Source organism: Myotis yumanensis, unplaced genomic scaffold (assembly GCF_028538775.1).
Source record: "Myotis yumanensis isolate MYYU_CA2020_CCGP unplaced genomic scaffold, mMyoYum1.0.hap1 SCAF_1, whole genome shotgun sequence".
Taxonomy (NCBI): Eukaryota; Metazoa; Chordata; class Mammalia; order Chiroptera; family Vespertilionidae; genus Myotis; species Myotis yumanensis.
This window is the reverse complement of record NW_027223752.1, coordinates 35,326,567-35,347,798: the sequence shown is the minus strand read 5'-3', so window position 1 is coordinate 35,347,798 and position 21,232 is coordinate 35,326,567. Positions and strand designations below refer to the sequence as shown.

At 36.0% G+C, this 21,232-nt stretch overlaps 1 protein-coding gene across 2 annotated transcripts in view; it reads left to right on the top strand.

The window, feature by feature from the left end:
* The window catches only part of PALS1 (protein associated with LIN7 1, MAGUK p55 family member), an 84,925-nt gene that overhangs the window by 24,992 nt on the left and 38,701 nt on the right, over positions 1 to 21,232 (top strand). Inside the window, exons 2-3 of one of the 2 annotated variants that reach the window (XM_070417979.1) lie at positions 3,934 to 4,015; positions 8,700 to 9,230. In XM_070417979.1, the coding sequence (XP_070274080.1) occupies positions 8,864 to 9,230 (367 nt within the window). In that variant the 5' untranslated portion in view covers positions 3,934 to 4,015; positions 8,700 to 8,863. The remainder of the gene's footprint in view (positions 1 to 3,933; positions 4,016 to 8,699; positions 9,231 to 21,232) is intronic. The other variant, XM_070417987.1, reaches the window with a different exon arrangement.

Genomic DNA, 21,232 nt, shown 5'->3' with positions numbered 1-21,232 from the left:
ACTATTTTCCAGTGTAGCTATACTATTTGACATTCCCACCAGCAGTGTATGAGGGTTCCAGTTTCTCCACATCCTCATCAGCCTTATCTGTCTTTTTGTATTTAGTCATACTAGTGGGTGTTAAGTGATTTCTCTTACTTTTTAATTGAGGTATAATTGGCATGCAATATTATATTAGTTTCAGGTGTACAGTGTAATGATTTACACATTTATACATTACAAAATGATCACCACAATAAGTCTAATTAGCATCTGTTCCAATACAATTAGAACATTTGTGTGTGCTGAGAACTTTTAAGATTTACTTTCTTACCAACTTTCAAATTTGCAATATATTATTGATTATAGTAACCATGCTGTACATTATAGCCCCATGACTTCTTTTGTATCTGAAAGTTTGTACCTCTTGATCCCCTTTACCCATTTTTCCTATCCCCAAGTTTGTACCTCTTGATTCCCTTTACCCCATTTTTCCTATCCCCAACACCCACTCCCCTCTGGCAACCACCAGTGTGTTATCTGTACTAGTATATGAGTGTTTGTGTTTGTTTGTTTGTTTGTTTGTTTTTTAAAGAGGTAGAGAGAGAGAAACATCCATCAGCTGCCTCCTGCATGCCCCTTACCTGGAATCAAGCCTGAAACCCAGGCATGTGCCTGACCTTGAATCAAACTGGCATCCTTGAAGTGCATGAGACAACACATAACTAGTTGAGCCACACTGGCCATGGCTGAATATGAATTTTGTCTTATTTGTTCGTTGTTGGTGTTTTTTCTTCTTGTTGTTTTAAGATTCCACATAATAGTGAAATCATACAGTATTTGTCTTTCTCTGTCTATAAATGTGAGAGTTTATTTCTGGACTCTTAATCTACTTCACTGATTTATATTTATCCTTATGTCACTATCTCGTGGTTTTAATTTGCATTTTTTAAAGATTAATGATGTTGAATATCTTTCCAAATGACTATTTTTGCCACTTATCTATCTTCTTTATTGAAGTAGTCAAATCTCGTCTCTTATTTTAAAAAATAGATTTTTAACTTACTGAGTCATAAGAGTAGTTATAGCAGACATACATACTTTTCTTTCTTTTTTTTAGCTTTACCTTTCCATTTTCTTAACAGTTTCTTTAGTGGCATATTTGGGGGTGACATATTCTATTACCATTCAGTGGGTTCTAAAAGCCTGATGGAATTAACTTGGCAACTGATTGGATAATAGAGCTTAAAAAAGATAAAGATCTTGGAGCTAGTGGTGTAATTAATAGTAGTAAAGCGTTTGTCAGTTTGGGATACACAAACTGACTTAGGATGGTTCGAGTTATGATTTTTCAACTTCATGATGATGACGCAAAAGCAATGTGCATTTAGAAGAAACCATACTTCAAATTTTAAATTTTGATTCCCCTCCCACCCCCCGGTCAGTAATATATGCGGTACTATACTCCCTCACGTTGTTGGGCAGTCCCAGTGAGCCACATGAGGGTAAATATCTGATACTCTATAATGTAGTATTAAGTGCATTTTTAACTTATCATCTTTTCAAATTTACTGTATGTTTATCATGATGTGACTCCATTGTAAGTCGAGAAACATCTGTATATTGAAATTGAGATTCCTGTTGACATCCATATAAAAATGTACTTTCTAGTCCCTCAACCTGGGAACTTATTTCTGGATTTTCTCAGAGCTCACTCACTTTGTTGGCGTTCAGGTCGCAAATACCACCGTCTGAAATAGGGCTTCCCTGGCCATCTTATCTAATGTTGCACCTTCTAAAATCACTACGTGTGTGTGTGTGTGTGTGTGTGTGTGTATAACTAGAGGCTTGGTGCACAGATTCGTGCACCGGTAGGGTCCCTCAGCCTGGCCTGTGCCCTCTCCCAATCCGGGACTTCCTCGGGGGATGTCAGAGAGCCAGTTTCGGCCCAATCCCTGCAAGCCAGGCTGAGGGACCCCACCGGTGCATGAATCCATGCACCGGGTCTCTCGTATGCATATAAGATCTTTGGTTAATCTCTTTCCGCCCTCCCTCCTCCTCCCTTCCCTCTGAGATTCATCAGTCTGTTCCATATTTCCATGCCTGTGGTTTCCACTCCTGCGTTGAGCGTCTGCCCCCTGGTGGTCAGTGTGTGTCATAGCTACCAGCCAGTCGGCCAGTCGCTTAGGCTTTTATATATAGAGATATTGATGCAGGTGTTCTGGGGGTCCTGGGACTCAAGGATTCTCCACCCACTGTGGGTTCTTGACTTTGGGCAGGAAAGAATTCAAACCCAAGCCAACATAGAGTTTAAAGTGAAAGTGAGATTATTAGTGAAGTAGTGAGAAAGAGAATGGGCTACTCCGCCAAGCAGTTCCCCCTTTAGCAAAATTTGATTCTTTTATTGAGGTTCATTTAATAGGAGGTTAGGGTATTCAGTGAGGGGGAGGAATATTTAGGATCTTTCTGGGAAGGGAGTGGAGATTTCTCAGAAGAGTTCTGTTGGCCATTTTGTGTACTTACGTGGGCTTTCTGTTTCTCATCATGGCATGGTAAGGTGTGTCGTTTAGCACGTTAATGTATTACAATAGTGTATAATGAGGCTAGGGGTTATCATTAGTTGAAATTAGTCACCATGCTGTATTGATCTGGTCTCTGCTGCTTTTAAGCCATAAATCAGTAGAGGGTGGTCTTCCTTCTTCTTGACAGTTTCTGTAGCTTTTATCAATATCAGCTGTTCTGCCACACACCCTATCTCAATATTACCTTGTTTTACTTTCTAGCCATTTATCTGAAGTCATCTTATTGTGTGTTTGCTTTTTATTATATACTAGTGGCCTGGTGCATGAAATTCATGCAAGGAGCGGGCGGAGGGGGGGTTCCCTCATCCCAGCCTGAACCCTCTCCAATCGGGGACATCCCTCTCACAATCTGGGACCGCTGGCTCCTAACCGCCCACCTGCCTGCCTGCCTAATCACCCCTAACTGCCTCTGCCTGCCTGATCACCCCTAACTGCCCTCCCCTGCCAGCCTGAACTCGCCCCCAACTGCCCTCCCCTGCCAGCCTGAACTCACCCCCAACTGCCCTCCCCTGCCAGCCTGATCTCGGCCCTGACTGCTCTCCCCTGCCGGCCTGGTCGCCCCTAACTGCCTCTGTCTGCCTGATCACCCCTAACTGCCCTCCCTTGTCGGCCTGATTTCACCTCCAACTGCCCGCCCCCCCCCCACGCCAACTTGATCTCATCCCCACCTAGAAAGAGAGGCAACAGCTGTTCAGCAGCTGCCATGGAGACTGCAGATCAGACCCTGCCTCTCTAAACTTATTTTACTGGTATCATAAATTATTCACAATGTGTAAAATTGATCCAGAAATTAAAACAAAGAACAAAACAAAAACTGCATTTTTGTTTGAGCTTTAACCTAGAGGTCAAAGGTGTCATGAAAAATAATCTGCAAGCCTAGTTGGTGTGGCTCAGTTGGTTGGAGCGCCGTCCTGTACACCAAAAGGTGTCAGGCTTGATTCCCAGTCAGGGCACATACCCAGGTTGTGGGTTCAATTCCCCGGTTGATTGGTGTTTCTCTCTCACATTGATGTTTCTCTCTCTATCTCTCTCTCTTCCTTCTTTCCTCCCTCTGCTCCTCTCTCTAAGATCAATAAAAAAAGTATGTTATTCTTTTAAATAATAATAATAATCTGCAAAAGGGTCTTACCCCTTTTTAAAACCTTTTAAAACAGTTATGTTTACCTCTTTCTCATCACTTATTTCAGGTAATTTACATTGATTTTAATGTATGTAAAGTGGAGATTGGGAGGGGGTGCATTTTTACTAAGAAATCCTAGCCATTTGCAAACAGAATTGTATATCACATTGAATTAACCTTTCCCTCCCCTCCCTCTCTCTCTAAAAAGCACTGCAGACTTTTATACTTGATTGTCTCTTTTCTGTTTTTCAGAGTAAGAAAGCTGGAGTTTTGTGAAAAACCAGAGAAGAGAAATTAAGAGAATAGTAGACAAGGCCTTTCCAATTTGCATAATGTAAGTTCTTTTCACTATTCTTGGCCTGAATCTTATGTTAGCTGAAAAAGTTGTTTCTATGGGAACTAATAGTCCAACTCCTCAGAATCAGAGGAATGCTGATCACTTAAAATGAGAATTCCCAGCTGCTGGTCAAAGGGCATTACTTGTGGGAGAAAGGGAGGAAGGATGAATTGAAAAAAAATCTAGAATTCTGGACACTAGTGTCGACAAACCATGTTTATGCATATGAAGTGCATGTTTTACATTTTCCTCTGTCTATAAATTAGAATACTGATTATATAGGAAATTGTGTTCCTGCTAACCTGTCATGTTTCCTAGCTCTCACACAAATGGTTCTGTTTCTTAGTGTAAAGTTTTCAGTAGGACAATATTCCTCACTCTGTTTCACGCCCCCCAGTTTCAATCATTTGTATTTATTGAAGCTTATTTAGCATCTTTTAACCCACTTTTCTTATAGCCGATTCACGTAAGCAAAGCCCTTGCCCACTAGTTAGAAGCTAGCATTGAAACAGCTTTGGCCTGCCAACCTGAAAATTCATTTTCTTGCTTTTGTAAACTATGTGAAAAGTTTCGATCAATTTTTTTTTCCTTTATTTTTCCTCCACGAAGGAGTATGAGCTGGGACTCTGATGAGGATTTGAAACGTGGGCTTTTGAGACATTTTAAAAAACAATTTATTTATAATTAGAGGGTTGACAGGAGAGAAATACTCTTAGGGCCAGCAACTTGTTAACTGTATTATCTGTATAAGATGGTCTCTTATTTATATAAGGAGGTAATTCTCTAGTTCAGTCATTTACCAGCTTCTGAATTGTCAAACAAAATGTTTTTCTTCTTTCTTTTTTGGAGAGGGAAAATATAATTCCTTTGGCCTAGGACTCTTTCACTGTTTATTGATATGTATTAACTACATATATAAGCTAGGACACAGCATAATGTTTCTGATGATTCTGGAAGAACTTGCTGAATCTTTCATGGCCTTTGTGAGTTAACTTGTGAACATTATATTTGAAGTGTTGTATGGTGAGATTATTTAACCGAGTTGGTCTGAAGAAAAACTTATTAAAGGAATAGGGATTTGTGGTAGATCTTGAAGGTAGAAGAGGAAAGGAGAAACAGTTCGTATTTCTTAGTTTATAAGGTATTTAGGCAGAAAGAAAAAGATATGGGATAGGCACAAATAGGAAGCCAACTTACAAGGCTTGTATAAGAAAGTAGTAAAAGATACAGTTAGAAAGTTTGAGTTTACCTTGTGAGTTCAAACTCTATTCTGTAGGCAATATGAAAGCTATCAGAAGTTTTGAACCAAAGTGATTTGCTCATATTCTTAAGTATTTATCTTACTAGATATCAGAGCTATAGAGATGAATAAGACAGATCCCTGCTGATTAGTTAATTTACCTATATGATCTACAGTCATCTTGCAGTTAATGTGTCCAAAACTAAATCCGTATTAACTAAGTCCATATTACCCTTTAATTGCTCACCCCTTCTATCTAATTCTCCCTCTCTTTGTTATTCTCAGTCTTAGTTAATGACATTGCCATTCACCTAATGATCCAAGGATAGTGGCCCTGGAGTCCCACTGTCTGGGTTCATATCCTGCAGACTTCTGTTTCGCCCTGTGCTGGATAGTCACAGATGCAGAGACTAGTCAGCCTGGTTTCTGACCTCCAAGGGCTCCTAGTTTGATGAGCAGACAGACAGAGACTTAAAAGGAGAGTAGATAAGGATTAGATCCTAGGGCCTAGGCAGTCTGATTCTGGAGCCTGATCTTTCAGCATTTTGTTGTCTTGGGTAACTGGGTAGATATAGTGGCATTAATTAGAATTGAGAATGGAGGAAAAGGATCAAGGAAACTTTGAGAAGATTAAAGGTAAATATGTGTTTAATCTTGGAGACATTAATTTCTAGATCCCTGAAGGACATTTTGTTAAGTAAACTAATCGGCAGGGATCTTGTCTCTCTATAAACCTAGTACCTAGCCAGAGGTAAATGCTCAATTATGTACAAATCACCCCCTCTTTTCTAAACCTTTGATGGCTTTTCTACTGCCTTGAAAATTAAGAACTTACATTTAAGACTTTTCATAAGTTGAACCCAGTCAAACTTTCTAGTCACTATCCTGTTGTACAAGCTGACTGCTTTAGTTCAGCTATTTTTATTTGTACTTTCCCCAGACCTTTTATCTTCTTGCCTTTGGCTGATAATGGCCTCTTCCTTATTCCTCCATCCTATATCTTCAGGGCCTACTTTAATCCTCATTCCCCATCTTCAAAACAGGCATATTTGGACTTAGTTTTACAATTGTAATAAAAATTAATGAATGAATACTGTATAGTGGTATAGTGCTTGCAATATTATGTGGCACATAAGTGCTTAGTAAATGTTATAGTTATTGTTACTTCCTTTTTCTTCTTCTTGCCCTACTATATGAAATAGACATCAAGTTCTAGTACTTCTATAACTTAAGTATTTCTTTAATATAACTTTTCTTCGTTTCACTGTCTTCTTATTGCCTTCAAACTGGTCTCATTGCCCCCCCCCACCCCCCCAATCAATCCTCTGCACTCCTACCAGAGTGATATTTCTCTAAAAGTGAATGTGATCATGCCATCCCCTGCTTTAATTCCTGTAAAATCTAATGGGGAGAAACCAATTGGGGAAGAATAATCATTCATTTTCTTTGTTGTCTATCCCAGTAGACTATGAACACTCCAAGAGAGATAACCAAAACGGAATTTTAAGTGGATTAATAACAGGTTGCAGAAATTTTTCTGAGAGTCAAAGGCTAGATCCAGGTAGATAAGCATAATAATAGTGCAAGCATGAGAACTCTTACCCAGATCACCTGGCCCAGTCTTTTCTTACATGATCTAGTATAGTGAATATGGACATAGCTTACAGTTTTTAAGCTAACAGTTTTAATTTCAGATCATAATTTTTATAGACTAGCATATAAAGTAAAAAATACATTATTATTAAATTTGATTTTTAATGTTCAGTAAATATTGTAAATCAAGAAAGAGTTTTAATTTTCTGGAGATACGTACACACCTAGATTTTTAAAATTAAGCATGGTACTACAGCAACTCCTACACAAATTTCTGCTTACTTGTAATGAAAACATCAAATAAGCTGAACTTGCATTTGCATAAATTAAAATATAATAACTTAAGAATTGCCTATTGTAATTCTTACAGCTGTTATTTTAATGAAAAAGAAGGCAATCTAATGACAAATAAGGTATTTATGTGTAGACCACATGGCTATATATAAAGAAAGAAGCTAAGATTTGGATAGAAGACAGAAAAGTCTCTCAAAATTCTTGTGAAATGTAATTCTAGTGGCTCATGTGGTTTGCCTCTATTTTCCTGATTGTTGGTCTAGTGGTTTTTCCTGGGTGTTTAGGTGGGTTTATGTTAAGCAGCCTGTGACAAGATGTTTGAGAGAAGATTGACTGGCATTAGGAATGTTGTCTGAAAACAGCTTTTGCTTAGTAGGCATGTGCTCTTACAAACCTATTTACTGAAATGATGCTCAACTCCAGGAGGTAGTAGGTTTATTATTGTAAATATTTTTAAAGTCTTGAGCAAAAGAAGACTAATTAATTTAATGTGTGGGTTTTCACATATATAAACAATCTGCCTTTTTATGCCCAAGAAATGGCTTGATAAAAAGCCACTGTCATCGAGTAAAATATTTTTCTTATCTAAAATATGTTGAAGGAGTTTTAAAATGTAAGAATCAAATTAATACTAAAAATTAATATAAGTATATCTTTTTTAGTTTTAAAACTTGCTATAGTATCTCATTTAAAACACAGAACAATCCTGTGAATAAATATTCCAAAGGACTCTGAGGTTCTGGAGAAACTGAGTAGTCTTAGATAATATAGCTAGAGGAAGTGTCAGAGCCAGAATTAAAATTCAGTTTTTTGGCCTTTGAGTCCAGCATGTTCTTATTTTCTGTATAGTATGGCTTTAAATTTTTTTTTTTGAATGGTAGCAGGTACCATTTTCTCTGAATGAATTTTCATAAAGAACCCTAATTCTTGTGTTAATGTGACCATTTATAAACACTGATACCCACTAGTCTTTTTCTCACTCATTGTGGTTTTATTCTATAGATGCCTTAGCTGCTCATTAAAGTTTCTTTTTCATTGGGTATCTTCATCTTATAAACTCCTAAAAGTGAATTGCCCCCCAGAATACTACCTTTACCTCAAGTGGGCCACCAATATGACATGCTATATTCCAGTTTCTTTAGCAGTTAACTAGGAAGTTTTTTAAATCTCGTGTATGTTAATTGAGTGTAAAGTATTGTGTTGAGACAACTTTACAAAGATGATTAAAACATCCTTATACCTTAAGCAACTTATTCTCTACTAAACTAGTACCCAAAATTTTCTTACTTTCTCATTTTGTTAAACCTTCCAATACATCATTTTTCTCAGCTGTAAAATAAACAGTATGCTTCAATTTCTTGGGAAGGAACCTTTTTTGGGGTGGCAGGGGGAACACCTTGACTTTCTCAGCAGCATCTACAAAATGAAAGGAAAGTATTTAATCTAATATGGACTTGTGGGGTATTTTCTGTATTGCAAGGGATTAGAAGTGGTCTATTTAAAGTCTTTTATATTGTAATTCTTATACTTTTTTCCCTTCATCTTTCCTCTTAGATTTCCTTCATGGATACATTTTCATAGCATTATTATGTGATGTGAGAAGTCTTTTGTGGTGTGTTTTTTTGAAGTAACATGGATTTTATACTACAGAATCAAGAGATTGGCTTTATAGGAAAAAATTGATTTATAAAAAGTGGTACAGGTTTTTGTAGATAACCATGACAACATCCCATATGAATGGGCATGTTACTGAGGAATCAGACGGCGAAGTAAAAAATGTTGATCTTGCATCACCAGAGGAACATCAGAAGCACCGAGAGATGGCTGTTGACTGCCCTGGAGATTTGGGCACCAGGATGATGCCTGTACGTCGAAGTGCACAGTTGGAGCGTATTCGGCAACAACAGGAGGACATGAGGCGTAGGCGAGAGGAAGAAGGGAAAAAACAAGAACTTGACCTTAATTCTTCCATGAGACTTAAGAAACTAGCCCAAATGCCTCCAAAGACTGGAATAGATAACCCTATATTTGATACAGAGGAAGGAATTGTCTTAGAAAGTCCTCATTATGCTGTGAAAATATTAGGTAAGTAAAAACAGAATAATAGATGTTTTGCATTTGTTTCTCTTACCTTAACATAAATGTGTATAGAAAGGAAGAAGGGTATAAGAGGATGTAAATAATAGCATTTTGAAATAATCCAAGACACTTCTTTTCTTGGTAAGGTCATATAACCATTATTGTTTACTATTAGCCAAGTAGAGTTAAAGCATATGGCTTAAATATTCCAGTTTCTACAACATGGTTTTTAGATATAATCTTTAAATTAAAAAATTTTACATGTGGCCTAACAGTTAAAAATGCCTTAAAAATTCACCTTTTGACTTTTATATCAAAATTACTCAAAAGCAATTTTCAGATTTTGAATTTCTGATTTCGTTAAGGTTTATAAAATAGTAATAAAATTAATATCTGTAGCTTAAAATCTATTTGATTTTAATTAATATCATATATATAAAAAATGGCTCAAAATTCCCTATACTATCTATTCCCAATTCCATTCTGTGGTGTGGGGGGGAACACAACAAAAAACCAGTGCTGTGAGATTTTAGTAGATAAAAACCAAAAACTGTTCTATAATCAAATAAATTTGAGAACAGTTAAATAAGTTAAACAACTTCTTATTACAGGACTTCTTAGAGTCTTTAGAATGCTAATGGGCATTATGAATCTACAGTAGAGATTTATGTCAAATGTAAATTTCCAAACTTAGAATATTTGATTATTGAACTTTTACTGCCTTTTCTTTCTGCTCGCTCATGCACATACACGAATGATCACCAAATTAGTGTTAGGAGTATACGTTAATTTGTGTTCTCTTAGATGCTACAGCAAACACCATTCTATGTAATATCCATAATAATCCTGTTAACAGGGCTCTGTAATTCCCATTTTAGAGATAAAGAAATTGAACCCCTGTTAAATCACCTGTTTAAGACCCCAAGCTAATAAGGGATAGAGCCAAATTTGAATTTTCCTGATCTGGATATGTAGTTGGAATATTGCCAGAGCAAAGGGTTTGAGTGAAGACTGACACCATACCTGTTCTTCACTCACTGAACCAGAGATCTGGCTACCAAGAGTGGAATACCTTCCTCTAGTTTGGGCAAAGATACTTTGTGTACTAGATTTACTCCTCACCAAGTCTCTATATTCTAAATCGCAAGCAGTTTTTATTACATCACATTGTTTGCTTCATATCTTTGCTGTAAATTCATTAAGGATCTACATTTCTTGACAGAAAGTAATGTGCATGCTTTTCTAGTTTTTGAAGAAATCACTGGCATGTTCAGTGATAGTGAAATCTGCTAAATGCCTTGAGATGTTACAGTGAAAGCAGAAAGATTACAGATTTTTATGCTCTTTTTTTCTGAGAGTTTTGTTAGAGTTTCATTCCCAATTGCCTTTTACTGGCTCTCACCTCCCACCACCCTTTTTAAAAAAAAATTAAAATATTTTGTCTATATTTTCTATGACTTTGAAAAAGTTTACATTTTAGTATATCCAACCTAAGCCTGGAAGATTCTTTTGTTTTTCTGTTTAAATTGCTTTACTTAGATCAGGCATAAATGTCCCATCTAATAATATTCATGTAATCTCAGTAAAGAAACAAATATAGCTTAAGCCAGATTCACATAGGGAATTTATTTATTTATTTACTAGGGGCCCAGTGCACAAATTCATGCTCCTTGAAAGGAAGGAACTGTGGGCCGCAAGGCTGTGGTGGGCACAAGGGTGGGTCTCGGCCCATCCTCCGCACCCCCACCTGACCCCTCCCGCCACGGTCCCCCCATCCCCTATCTGCTGGCAGCCCCACTCCTGCTGCCGCTGCCCCCACGGGCTGACAGCTCCAGGCCCGCTCACATCCACTGCCAGCACAGAGCGATTGGGGCTGGCACTGTCAGTGGGTGCAAGCGGCGGCTGCTGCCCTGATTGCCCCTCAGGAGCAGGGGGAGGTGGAGAAGCCCGCAGGGGTGATCAGGGCTGGCTGCCGCCATTTACACCCACTGATGGCGCTGAATGATCAGGACAGGCACCGGGCACAGGCAGCGGGTGCGAGCAGCGGCTCTGGTGCCGGCTCTGGGTGCGAGCAGCGCCGGCACTGGCAGCAGGTGCGAGCGCCGGGCAGGATCGTGGTGCATGAGAGCAAAGAATTTTCAGTAACCACCAGAGGTTTGCCACAATGACAGCGACTGGTGCCCCACATTGGTCTGGTGCCCCCGCTCACCTGCTCCACCATCCCACTGCAGCTGATGCCCATCATGTTCCGTGCTCTGCTGCCTGCTGCCAATGCCTGCCATGTTCTGCACATGCACCCTCGTGGTCAGCACACATCATAGCGACCGGTTGTTTGGTTGCTCAGCCATTTGGTCTATTTGCATATTAGGATTTTATATATATAGATTTGCCCAAGCATAGAGAACTGGAGACCATTTCTCTTAAATTTTTTGCCTTTTCTTCTTTCTGTTTGTATGTTGCATTGCTAATTTATCTACAAGTGTAAATTAAAGGACAGCTAGCCCAGCCAGTGTGCCATAGTGTCAACCTATGAACCAGAAGGTCAAGGTTCAATTCCCGGTCAGATTCACATGCCTGGGTTGTGGGCTCGATCCCTAGTAGGGGGTGTGCAGGAGGCAGCCAATGAGTGATTCTCGTCAATAATGTTTTTATGTCTGTCTCCCCCTTTTCCTTCCTTTCTAAAACCAATAAAAAAATACATTTTAAAAAAAGACAGGTATATTTACTTCCAACTTGCAATCTGCATTAGTTTGTAAAAATACCTTTGTGCAGTTTTTGTACTTTAAGGATATTTTATATACTTTATTTTAAAGTAATTTGAAATGTAGCACCAGGTATCTGTAATTCATTTTTTGAATAGGAGAATATTTAATGTGTTGAGAAATAAGTGATAGATTTAATGTTAATACACTCAACACAAATGTGTTAATTGTAGGAAACATGAAAAGTTAGCATAAGTTATCAAGTTGTTATTGTCAATCAAAGCTTCAGTGTTTGGATAGATTCAGTTTTAAGTTTTCTTTTTAAAATGAAGTTTAATAGCTTTGTACCAAACATTTTTTTTCCTGTTCATAATTTGCTAACACATCATATAACAACAGAAGTACTCCCTTAAAGTTGTATGTGTCTCCCTGCCAGTATTTTGATTAATACACACATGCCAGGAGACAACTTCTCAGCCTTTTTCACAGCCAGAAACAGCAACCTTGTTTTAAATGAGGCACGGATGGGGCAGCTGATTTATTTCTTTCAGAGGGAGCCTTCAGTTTCTAGATGATACATCGTCATTTGTCTGTAAGTAGAGAAAATAATTCTTTTAAGAACTGAAAATGTGATTGGAAAGGTTAGGTACTTTAATTGTCTGGGTGGTGTTTTTTAATGAAAGTTTTTATAAATTTGGTACTGTGTAGTAATAAAAGTGCAGGGATAGAGGAATCACTTTATTGTTTTACAAAGCAGATGCACCAGTTTACATTCCCACCAATAATTCACTTATCATAGCCATCCTAATGAGTGTAAGTTTGCCTTGAATTTTCAGACTGAGTGGGAATAATTTGCTAACACACTTAGGATAGTATCTGTTACAGAGTAAACTCTATGTTAAATTTGTTAAATAACTGTACAAATCACCAACGTGGTATGTTTTTTTTAAGTTCAGGAATGGAATTGATAGAAAATACTCAGAAAGAATGAACTGAATTTTCTTGTTTAAAAGTACTCAGAACCTTATTGAAAATTAGTGATGTGGGAACTTAACTTCAAGTGAGTAATTAATATTAGTATTATCAAGTATAAAAAATTTTGATATATTTGAGAAATTTTGAACTAATTCCAAATAAATAATTAATATTATAAATTATAAAAAATTTGACATATTAGGGAGGCTTTCCTTAAAATTGGCATGAGTTATTAAAACTTGCTTTGCCATAAATAAAATATCATTGTCTAACTCTCTTTTATAAGCAAAGTACCTTGTGAGAGAAATTCTGAGAAAAAAATAGAATGTAGGTTAGAGTGGGATGAGCTAGAGTAGGATCATTTTCACATGTCTAGATTGTAGATTTCACTGTTTCGGTTTTTGTAGTCACAAATAAGTAATTTTGGACCACAGTTGTGGACAAGTAGACATAATATTTAAAGAGAATAAACTCAGAAACTGTAGACTATATGATTGTTGCATCTTTGAAAAAAGCTTGGGAAAGGCACACTCAACCACCCACACAGACCCATAAGCTGTTTGTTTTGTGGCTAATAAAGTGACTCCTGAAATTGGTGATTAGGGGCTTTCTAATTTATACCAAGAGAACATGCTATTAATGTGAAGAAACATTTTAAAAAGACACACAAAGGGCAAGAAAATTATGAATAAAATATTTTATAATAATAATAATAGCATGTTTCACTATTGATTAAGTGTCCATATATTATTTTTGCCAGATAGCTCTGAATATTCATCTTGTTAAGTCAAGAGTACTTCTGGCTTTGGCTGGGTGGCACAGTTGGTTGGAACATTGTCCCATACATCGAAAGGTTGTGGGTTTAATCCCTGATCGGGGTGCATATAGGAGGTAACGGATCGATGTTTCTCATTCTCTCTCTCCTTTGCTCTCTCTAAAATCAATAAACATATCCTCGGGTGAGGATTTTTTTTTTTTAAGAGAATATTTCTCTGTATTTGACATTGTAAAATTAAATATCTTTCATGTTTCTTTCTGACAATATTTGACTTTTGATTGCCCATGGTGTATTCTGGAATATTGCTGGATTATAATGGACTTTTTAAGAGAATGGCTTTTAGCCCTAGCCGGTTTGGCTCACTGGATAGAGCGTCAACCTGGGGACCAAAGGGTCCCAGGTTCAATTCTGGTCAAGGGCATGTACCTTGGTTGCAGGCACATCCCCAGTAGGGAGTGTGCAGGAGGCAGCTGATCAATGCTTCTCTCTCATCGATGTTTCTAACTCTCTATCCCTCTCTCTTCCTCTCTGTAAAAAAATCAATAAAATATTTTTTTTTAAAGAGAGAGAGAATGGCTTTTAAAATAAAGTTTATTTAAAGCCAACAAACAAAATTCCAGTGCCAATAAACCTTGAAATCAGCCTACTTCTGAGAAGTTAATTATTCTTGCCATTAACTGTATGTTCAACTGCTGTAGATATTTCCACACTTTATTAACCATTCTTTGAGGGAGTTTTTTCTGGAAGTAAAATAATTATACCTATTGGTATTAGGTTTAATGTTTAAAATGCTAGGACCATTTGAAAATTTCCTGATTTATTAGGATTGCTATAATTAGAGCTAACCTAAAATAAAAATTTTTAAAAAATTCACTAGAATATGGATATAGTCATGTAATGTTTGTTAAATATGCATAATTTGCATAATTCTACTGAAAAATGATTAATTGCTACACCATTCAGCCATTGACACAATACATAAAAACTTCATTCTGCCAGCCCTAGTTGATTTGGCTCAGTGGATTGAACATTGGCCTGCCGACTGAAGGATCCTGAGTTCAGTTCCAGTCAAGGGCACATGCCCAGGTTGTGGGCTCGATTCCCAGTGGGGGGCATGGTGTGCAGGAGGCAGCCAATCAGTGATTCTCTCTCATCATTGATGTTTCTCTTTCTCTCCCTTCCTCTCTGAAATCAATAAAAACATATTTTAAAAAATAAAACAAAATTAAATAAACAGTCCTACCCAGTTTGGTTCAGTGGATAGAGTGTCAGCCTGCAGATCAAAGGGTCCTGGGTTCGATTCCAGTCAAGTGCATGTACCTCAGTTGCAGGCTCCTCCCTGGCCCCGGCTCTGGTTGGGGCGCACAGGAGGCAACCAATCAATGTGTTTCTCTCACATTGATGTTTCTCTCTGTCTTTCCCTCTCTCTTCTACTCTCTCTAAAAATCAATGGAAAAATATCCTCAGGTGAGGATTACAAAAAATAAAATTAAAAAATACTTAAAATAAATAATAAAATGTACAATTCATCATGAGTTTTTAGTATATTCCCAAAATTGTACACCTATTATCACTATGTAATTCCAGAGTGATTTCATTACCCCCAAAAGCAAATTATATCCACTAGCAATTACTTTATATTCTCCCCTCCCTAACCCTTATAACCCTAATCTACCTTCTGTCTATACATTTCTTTATTTGAGACATTTCATATAACTGAATCACACTGTATGTGACCTTTTGTGACTGGCTGTTTTTCACGTAGCATAATGTTTTCAGGGTTCATCTGAGTTGTAGCATGAACCAAGTACTTCATTCCTTTTTATAGCGAGGTAATAGTCCATTGTATGGGTAAACCACTTTTTGTTTGTTCATTCAACTATTGATGGAACCTTTGGGTTGTTTCCACCTTTTGGTTCTTGTGAATAGTACTGTTATGAATACTCGTGTATAAACTTTTGTTTGAGCACCTGTTTTTAATTCTTTTGGACATATACTTAGGAGTGGAATTGCTGGATCATAGAGTAATTCTGTGTTTAACTTACTGAGGAACTGCCATATCTTCCATAGTATCTGCACTCTTTTACATTCTCACCAGCAATGTGTGAAGGTTCCATTTCTCTACATCCTTGCTATTGTTATTATATGTCTTTTAATTTTAGCCACTAGTAATTTTTTAAAAACTAGAATAAAATAGGAAATATTAAAGCATATCATATTGCACATAAGTATTCATAAACCTTTTATTTCAAATTGGTATTTATATACTGGATTAAAAAATCAAAAATATTTTTTTAATGGATCACCAAATAAAGTTTGAGAAATATTATCCTAGTCAGACCCACTTGTTTAGTAAAAAAGCTTGGATTGGAGACTTGAAATGGGTTATCCAGTGATATATAATGAATCTAATAAGTGGTCAAATCATAACTAGGACTCACGTATTCTGGCTACAAATTTGGAGCTGGTTTTTTTCCTCTCATCAAACTGGTTTCAGTTTCATCCAGAGAAAAATCATGAAGCTTTTATACCTGATTGAATTGTAGTCACGTGAATGACAGTTTTCCATTTTCATATCATATTTGGGGGTAAGATTTTGCTTAACTGTTTTTGCTTATATACTTCTATTTGTTTGTAATTTGTAACCCAATTTGTTAATGAGTAATTATTGTTCAGGATCTTTCATGAGCTTCTGCTTATTTTTAGTAAATTCATTTTTTACCTAGTACACTAAAAATAAAAGTTCAGATATTTAATTTTATGTTCTTAAATTTAAAAAAGAAAAAAAGAAAGGCTACCCCTATTTAAGCAAATATTTCCTGAATGAAAGTTCTAATTTTGATTCTGCTATTAGATAGTGCTGGTAACTGATATAATTTCCTCATATTCAGTAATATTAATTTCTTCATCTCAATGCTCAGTTTGACTCTAAAGTTTAGGTAAAAAGAAGAAATCTTAAAACTTTTTCAGAAAAAAAGTCATGAAGTTCGTTGAAATGTAGAAATTTCTGAGCATAGGTTTAAAAGAACTTGTATTATTTAAACAACGAAATGGAAGAATCTTAATGTTAGAATAGTTCTCTGGATTGTCTGTTTTCCTGTGGGGTAAATGATGGCAATAAGTAAAACTAAGCAAAGCTAATCCAGGGTAGATGGTTATCTCTATTGTTTTGAAAAGTCTCAAGAGATGGAGATTCCTCAGCTTCTTGGGTAATTTTATTGTTTCCCTATAGCCAAAAATTCTCCCACATGACTTCCCAAAGTCTTAGGTGTTAGAGAAGGTAGTATTTTCAGATAGAGCAACTCTTGGTGATTAATTTCTGTTGCCTATTTTAGTCTTCTTTCTTTTTCATTTTAGGCTGCCAGGAGATGGCCAAAGGGAGGCGAGATAGTACAGGGGGTAGATTCGTGGACTTAATGTGTATGTTTGTAGTTATCTGATTAATTGTATCCCTAAGCCAAATATAAGTGATTTTTCTTTAGATAATCTGTCTTCTCTTTTAACATAAATTATCAAGATTTAAGTATTGTATGAAATATTAGAGAAGATGATGGAAACTTAAAACAATTTTCACCAATATCTAGAGCTCTAGAGCAGTGGTTCTCAACCTTCCTAATGCTGCGACCCTTTAATACAGTTCCTCATGTTGTGGTGACCCCCAACCACAAAATTATTTTCATTGCTACTTCATAACTAATTTTGCTACTGTTATGAATCATAATGTAAATATCTGATATGCAGGATGTATTTTCATTGTTACAAATTGAACATAATTAAAGCATAGTGATTAATCACTAAAACAATATGTAATTATATATGTGTTTTCCAATGGTCTTAGGCGACCCCTGTGAAAGGGTCGTTCGACCCCCAAAGGGGTCGCGACCCACAGGTTGAGAACCGCTGCTCGAGGGGGTGTCTGTTCTCTTTATATCCTGTCCTTTCTTTGTTGGCTGTCTTATCTTCTTTATCACTGAAGAGGCACATATTTGACAGGACTGTTTTAGCTGCATCGGATTGGATTTTTAAAATTCCCTCTGAAATTGCACAGAATATTGAAGAACTTAGGTGGCTTTTTGTTTAAGTAACATACAACCTAATTGCTGCATCAGAGTGAGACATTTCTTAAAGTATGTAGAAAATTAATTACTGAATAATAGGTATTTGTAAAGTGCTTTTCAAGATGTACCATATGGGAAGAAAGGTTTTTTTAATCTACAACTAAATATTCTAACCATTAAAATTAAGGATTTTTGTATGAAACTGAAATATGAATGAGAATGTCCATATGAGAATCCTTGAGTTGATGTTACCAACAGTTATTTTTTATGACATCATACTTAATATCAAAGAAAAGACCCTTTGTCACAATTCCATTCAGAATTTTCAAAGAACTGAGTCAAGACAGTGAACTCATTTTATCATGATCAGTATTTTAAGACTAATGCTATAGTTACTTGTTGCTCTCTTTGTGATCTTAAGACTTATTGGACAGAGGAGCATCATTTTTAATGTCCTTTAAATTGATAAACGTACTCATAAATTGATACTAATCTCATCTAAGGGTTTGTATTACTTGGTATTTCCTATTTTTTTCTTAAATATTCATTTGTTTAAGCTGTATATGGTTTAATTCATATCTTTGTCAAGTTACCTATACTTAATAATTAAGTTTTAAAAACTCTTCTGAATGTCTGTCTGGTAACTTACGCTATTCTGCTTATTCATTAGACTTTTTCAATGGAAACATATTTGAACTTGAGGGATGAGAGAACTTTGGGCAGCTTTTCAGCCTAAAAATGCTATCTGGAAACCTTCCCAGTTAAATTGGTCATGAAAGCAGATATGGAATTTATCTGAAAATTGTCTGTGTAAATCATAGTTATCAAATTTTGCTGTACTACTTTGCTCCTCAGGCTAGTGCAGTACTGTAAAAGGTGCTTTACAACATTGCTCAAAAAAAATACATCACCTCTGTATTCACAGAAATTGCAGTTTTGGTTTCTTTTGCTGAACTTTTCTCAATATGCTACCTAGCATACCATTGTAATATTGAAGTTAAAATAAAATACTGTGAGAAAATATTTAAAGCATAAGACAATTGCTTAAAATAGCAGAAGTAAACTGCAACAATATTATAAAAGTAGCTAATAATATTATAAAAAGTATATAAAATAATTAAGATATGCATTATGTATGGAAACATGCACAAGCATAGTTAACTAGAGGAAATTTCTCCTACAGATTCACGGTAATATAACTAGAATGTGTAAGCTTTTCTAAATACTTGTTAGTGTCCATTACATGCTGCTGTATTGGATGAAAAGACATCTCAGGACAGCTTTTCTAAAACAGATAAACCGATCACAATCAAGCCCTAGAACCTGCAAAAAATGTTTGTCTTTTATTATTCCCTTAGCATGGCAGAATAAGCACTCCCTAAGAAATTGAAGATATGAATTCTTGATCCAAGTACCATTTTTATATATGACATCATTTTCTTCATCTGTAAAGAATTGATCTGAAGCTGAATTACCTTATGTCTCAGGTTCTGATGTCTTTTGTTTTCATTTTTATTGGTAAAAGTTTTTGAGGATTGTATGAGGATTACATAAAATGTATATGCATATAATATTGTATTCTACGTCTATGTGATTCAGGACAAATAGACATTTGTAGTTTTTCAGCAATGGTTGGTGATACTTGTAAAACTGAACTTTAGTGCAAGTGTTTTTAATTTAGTCTGGCAACATTGATTGACATAATTCTAGAAGCAACTCCTAAAAAAAGAGAATTTCAGTGAAAACAGTTTTTACTAATTAAAGAACAAAAATGTGAATAGGACTTAATACAGGTGAGTGAACTTCTAAAGAATAGTTAACAAGTTTAAATTGGTTTTAATGCTAACATAAAAATCTTGAACCTTAAGCCCAGTTAAATTTGTTGATATTTCTAGCATTGGCATGGTCCTTATGTTCTCCTAGACCCCATTAATATGTACTAGGTCATCAGCCTTTTTGGGATTCAGTTGTAGTCTTCTGCTTTATAGCTTTCCTATTCCTATCTTATCTTAGTCCCTGACCTGAGTGGAAAACATTTCCAGTTTGACTCTGAGACTTTTTTTCTGGATTTTAAACTATCCTAGGTGGTCTTTATGGCTTTAGTACTATTCAGTATGAAGACAATATGAAGAAATTGATGAGATTTCATCTGTTTCTGGAAACCATATTTTTTACCTCAGTTCCTATCAACTTGAAAAGCCTGCTAATTTCTTAGAACTTTAAAGCTGTCATTTCTTTGGGACTAACCACAAAATGTCCCATTTTCCAATTGAGTAGTGTCTCAACTATTAACCGATCACCTGAAGTAAGATCACTGATCTCAAGTTGTATCTCCCATTAAGCCATTTCTAGTTTGGTTACCCTACCTTACTTTCCCTAGTTTTTCTTGCTGGCTAATGACTACAATATATTGTTTATACTTAAAATATTCTAAATATGAATATCATATGCTATGTTTATAAGAGAAGCAAGAAGAGGGTAACAAAAGGAAGCAGTTATCAAGAAAAAAGAGTAATATTAAAAGCAGACACAAAAACTCAATATAGCAATCAAAGTTATTTAGTATAGAAGAAAATAGTTTTGAGTACTTTGGTGAATCCCAAGTATATCATGTCTTAAAATTCTACAATAACTGATGTTAATAAAGCCTTTAAAGCAATGGTTCTTAACCAGAAAGGTGTGTGTGCGCGCGCGCGCGCGCGTGTGTGTGTATGTAATGATTATGTTTGAGGTAGAACTCGGGACCAACATCTCTATAAATTTCCTTACTAATTCTCATAAATATCCTTGATTAAATACATTGTTCTAACATAGCAAAAATGATAAAATTATATTCAGTATGTGCTGCTAAGACTAAGACTGCAAGCATTTTATAAAATCAGTGTAATTTCAGTCATTAAGGGAAAAAAGAAGAAACAAAGCTCTAGTAGAAAAATGGGCAAAAGCAGAAAAAGAATGCAAGAAGAAATATAGATAACTATTAACTTTGTGAAAATATATTCACCCTCATTCTTAGGCAAATAAGTATATATATTTTTCCTAACCATATCATCAAAACAAAAGATTTATAATCCTGAATTTGGTTTTTATTTGTAGAAACAGAAACTCAAGTATAGTGCTGACAGGACTATAAGTACAAATTTGGAGGGTAGATTGGCAATATGTATCAAAGTTATAAATGTTTTTGTTATCTGATCAGTAATTTTATCCTAGGAATTTATTCTAAAGAATTTGGAAAACTCATATTGCAAAACATTCATAATCTGACCTGTATGGTTAGGTCAGCGTTTTTTTTAAAAGTCTGAAAGGTTACATAGTATAATGAAATGATACCAGTAGTTATAGCTGAGAAGTAGAACTGCAGATAATCCTATATAATAAAAGGTTAATATGCAAATTGACTGAATGGCAGAACAACTGGTTGCTATGACGCACATTAACCACCAGGGGGCAGATGCTCAACACATGAGGAGTGCCGCTCAGCCAGAAGCCGGG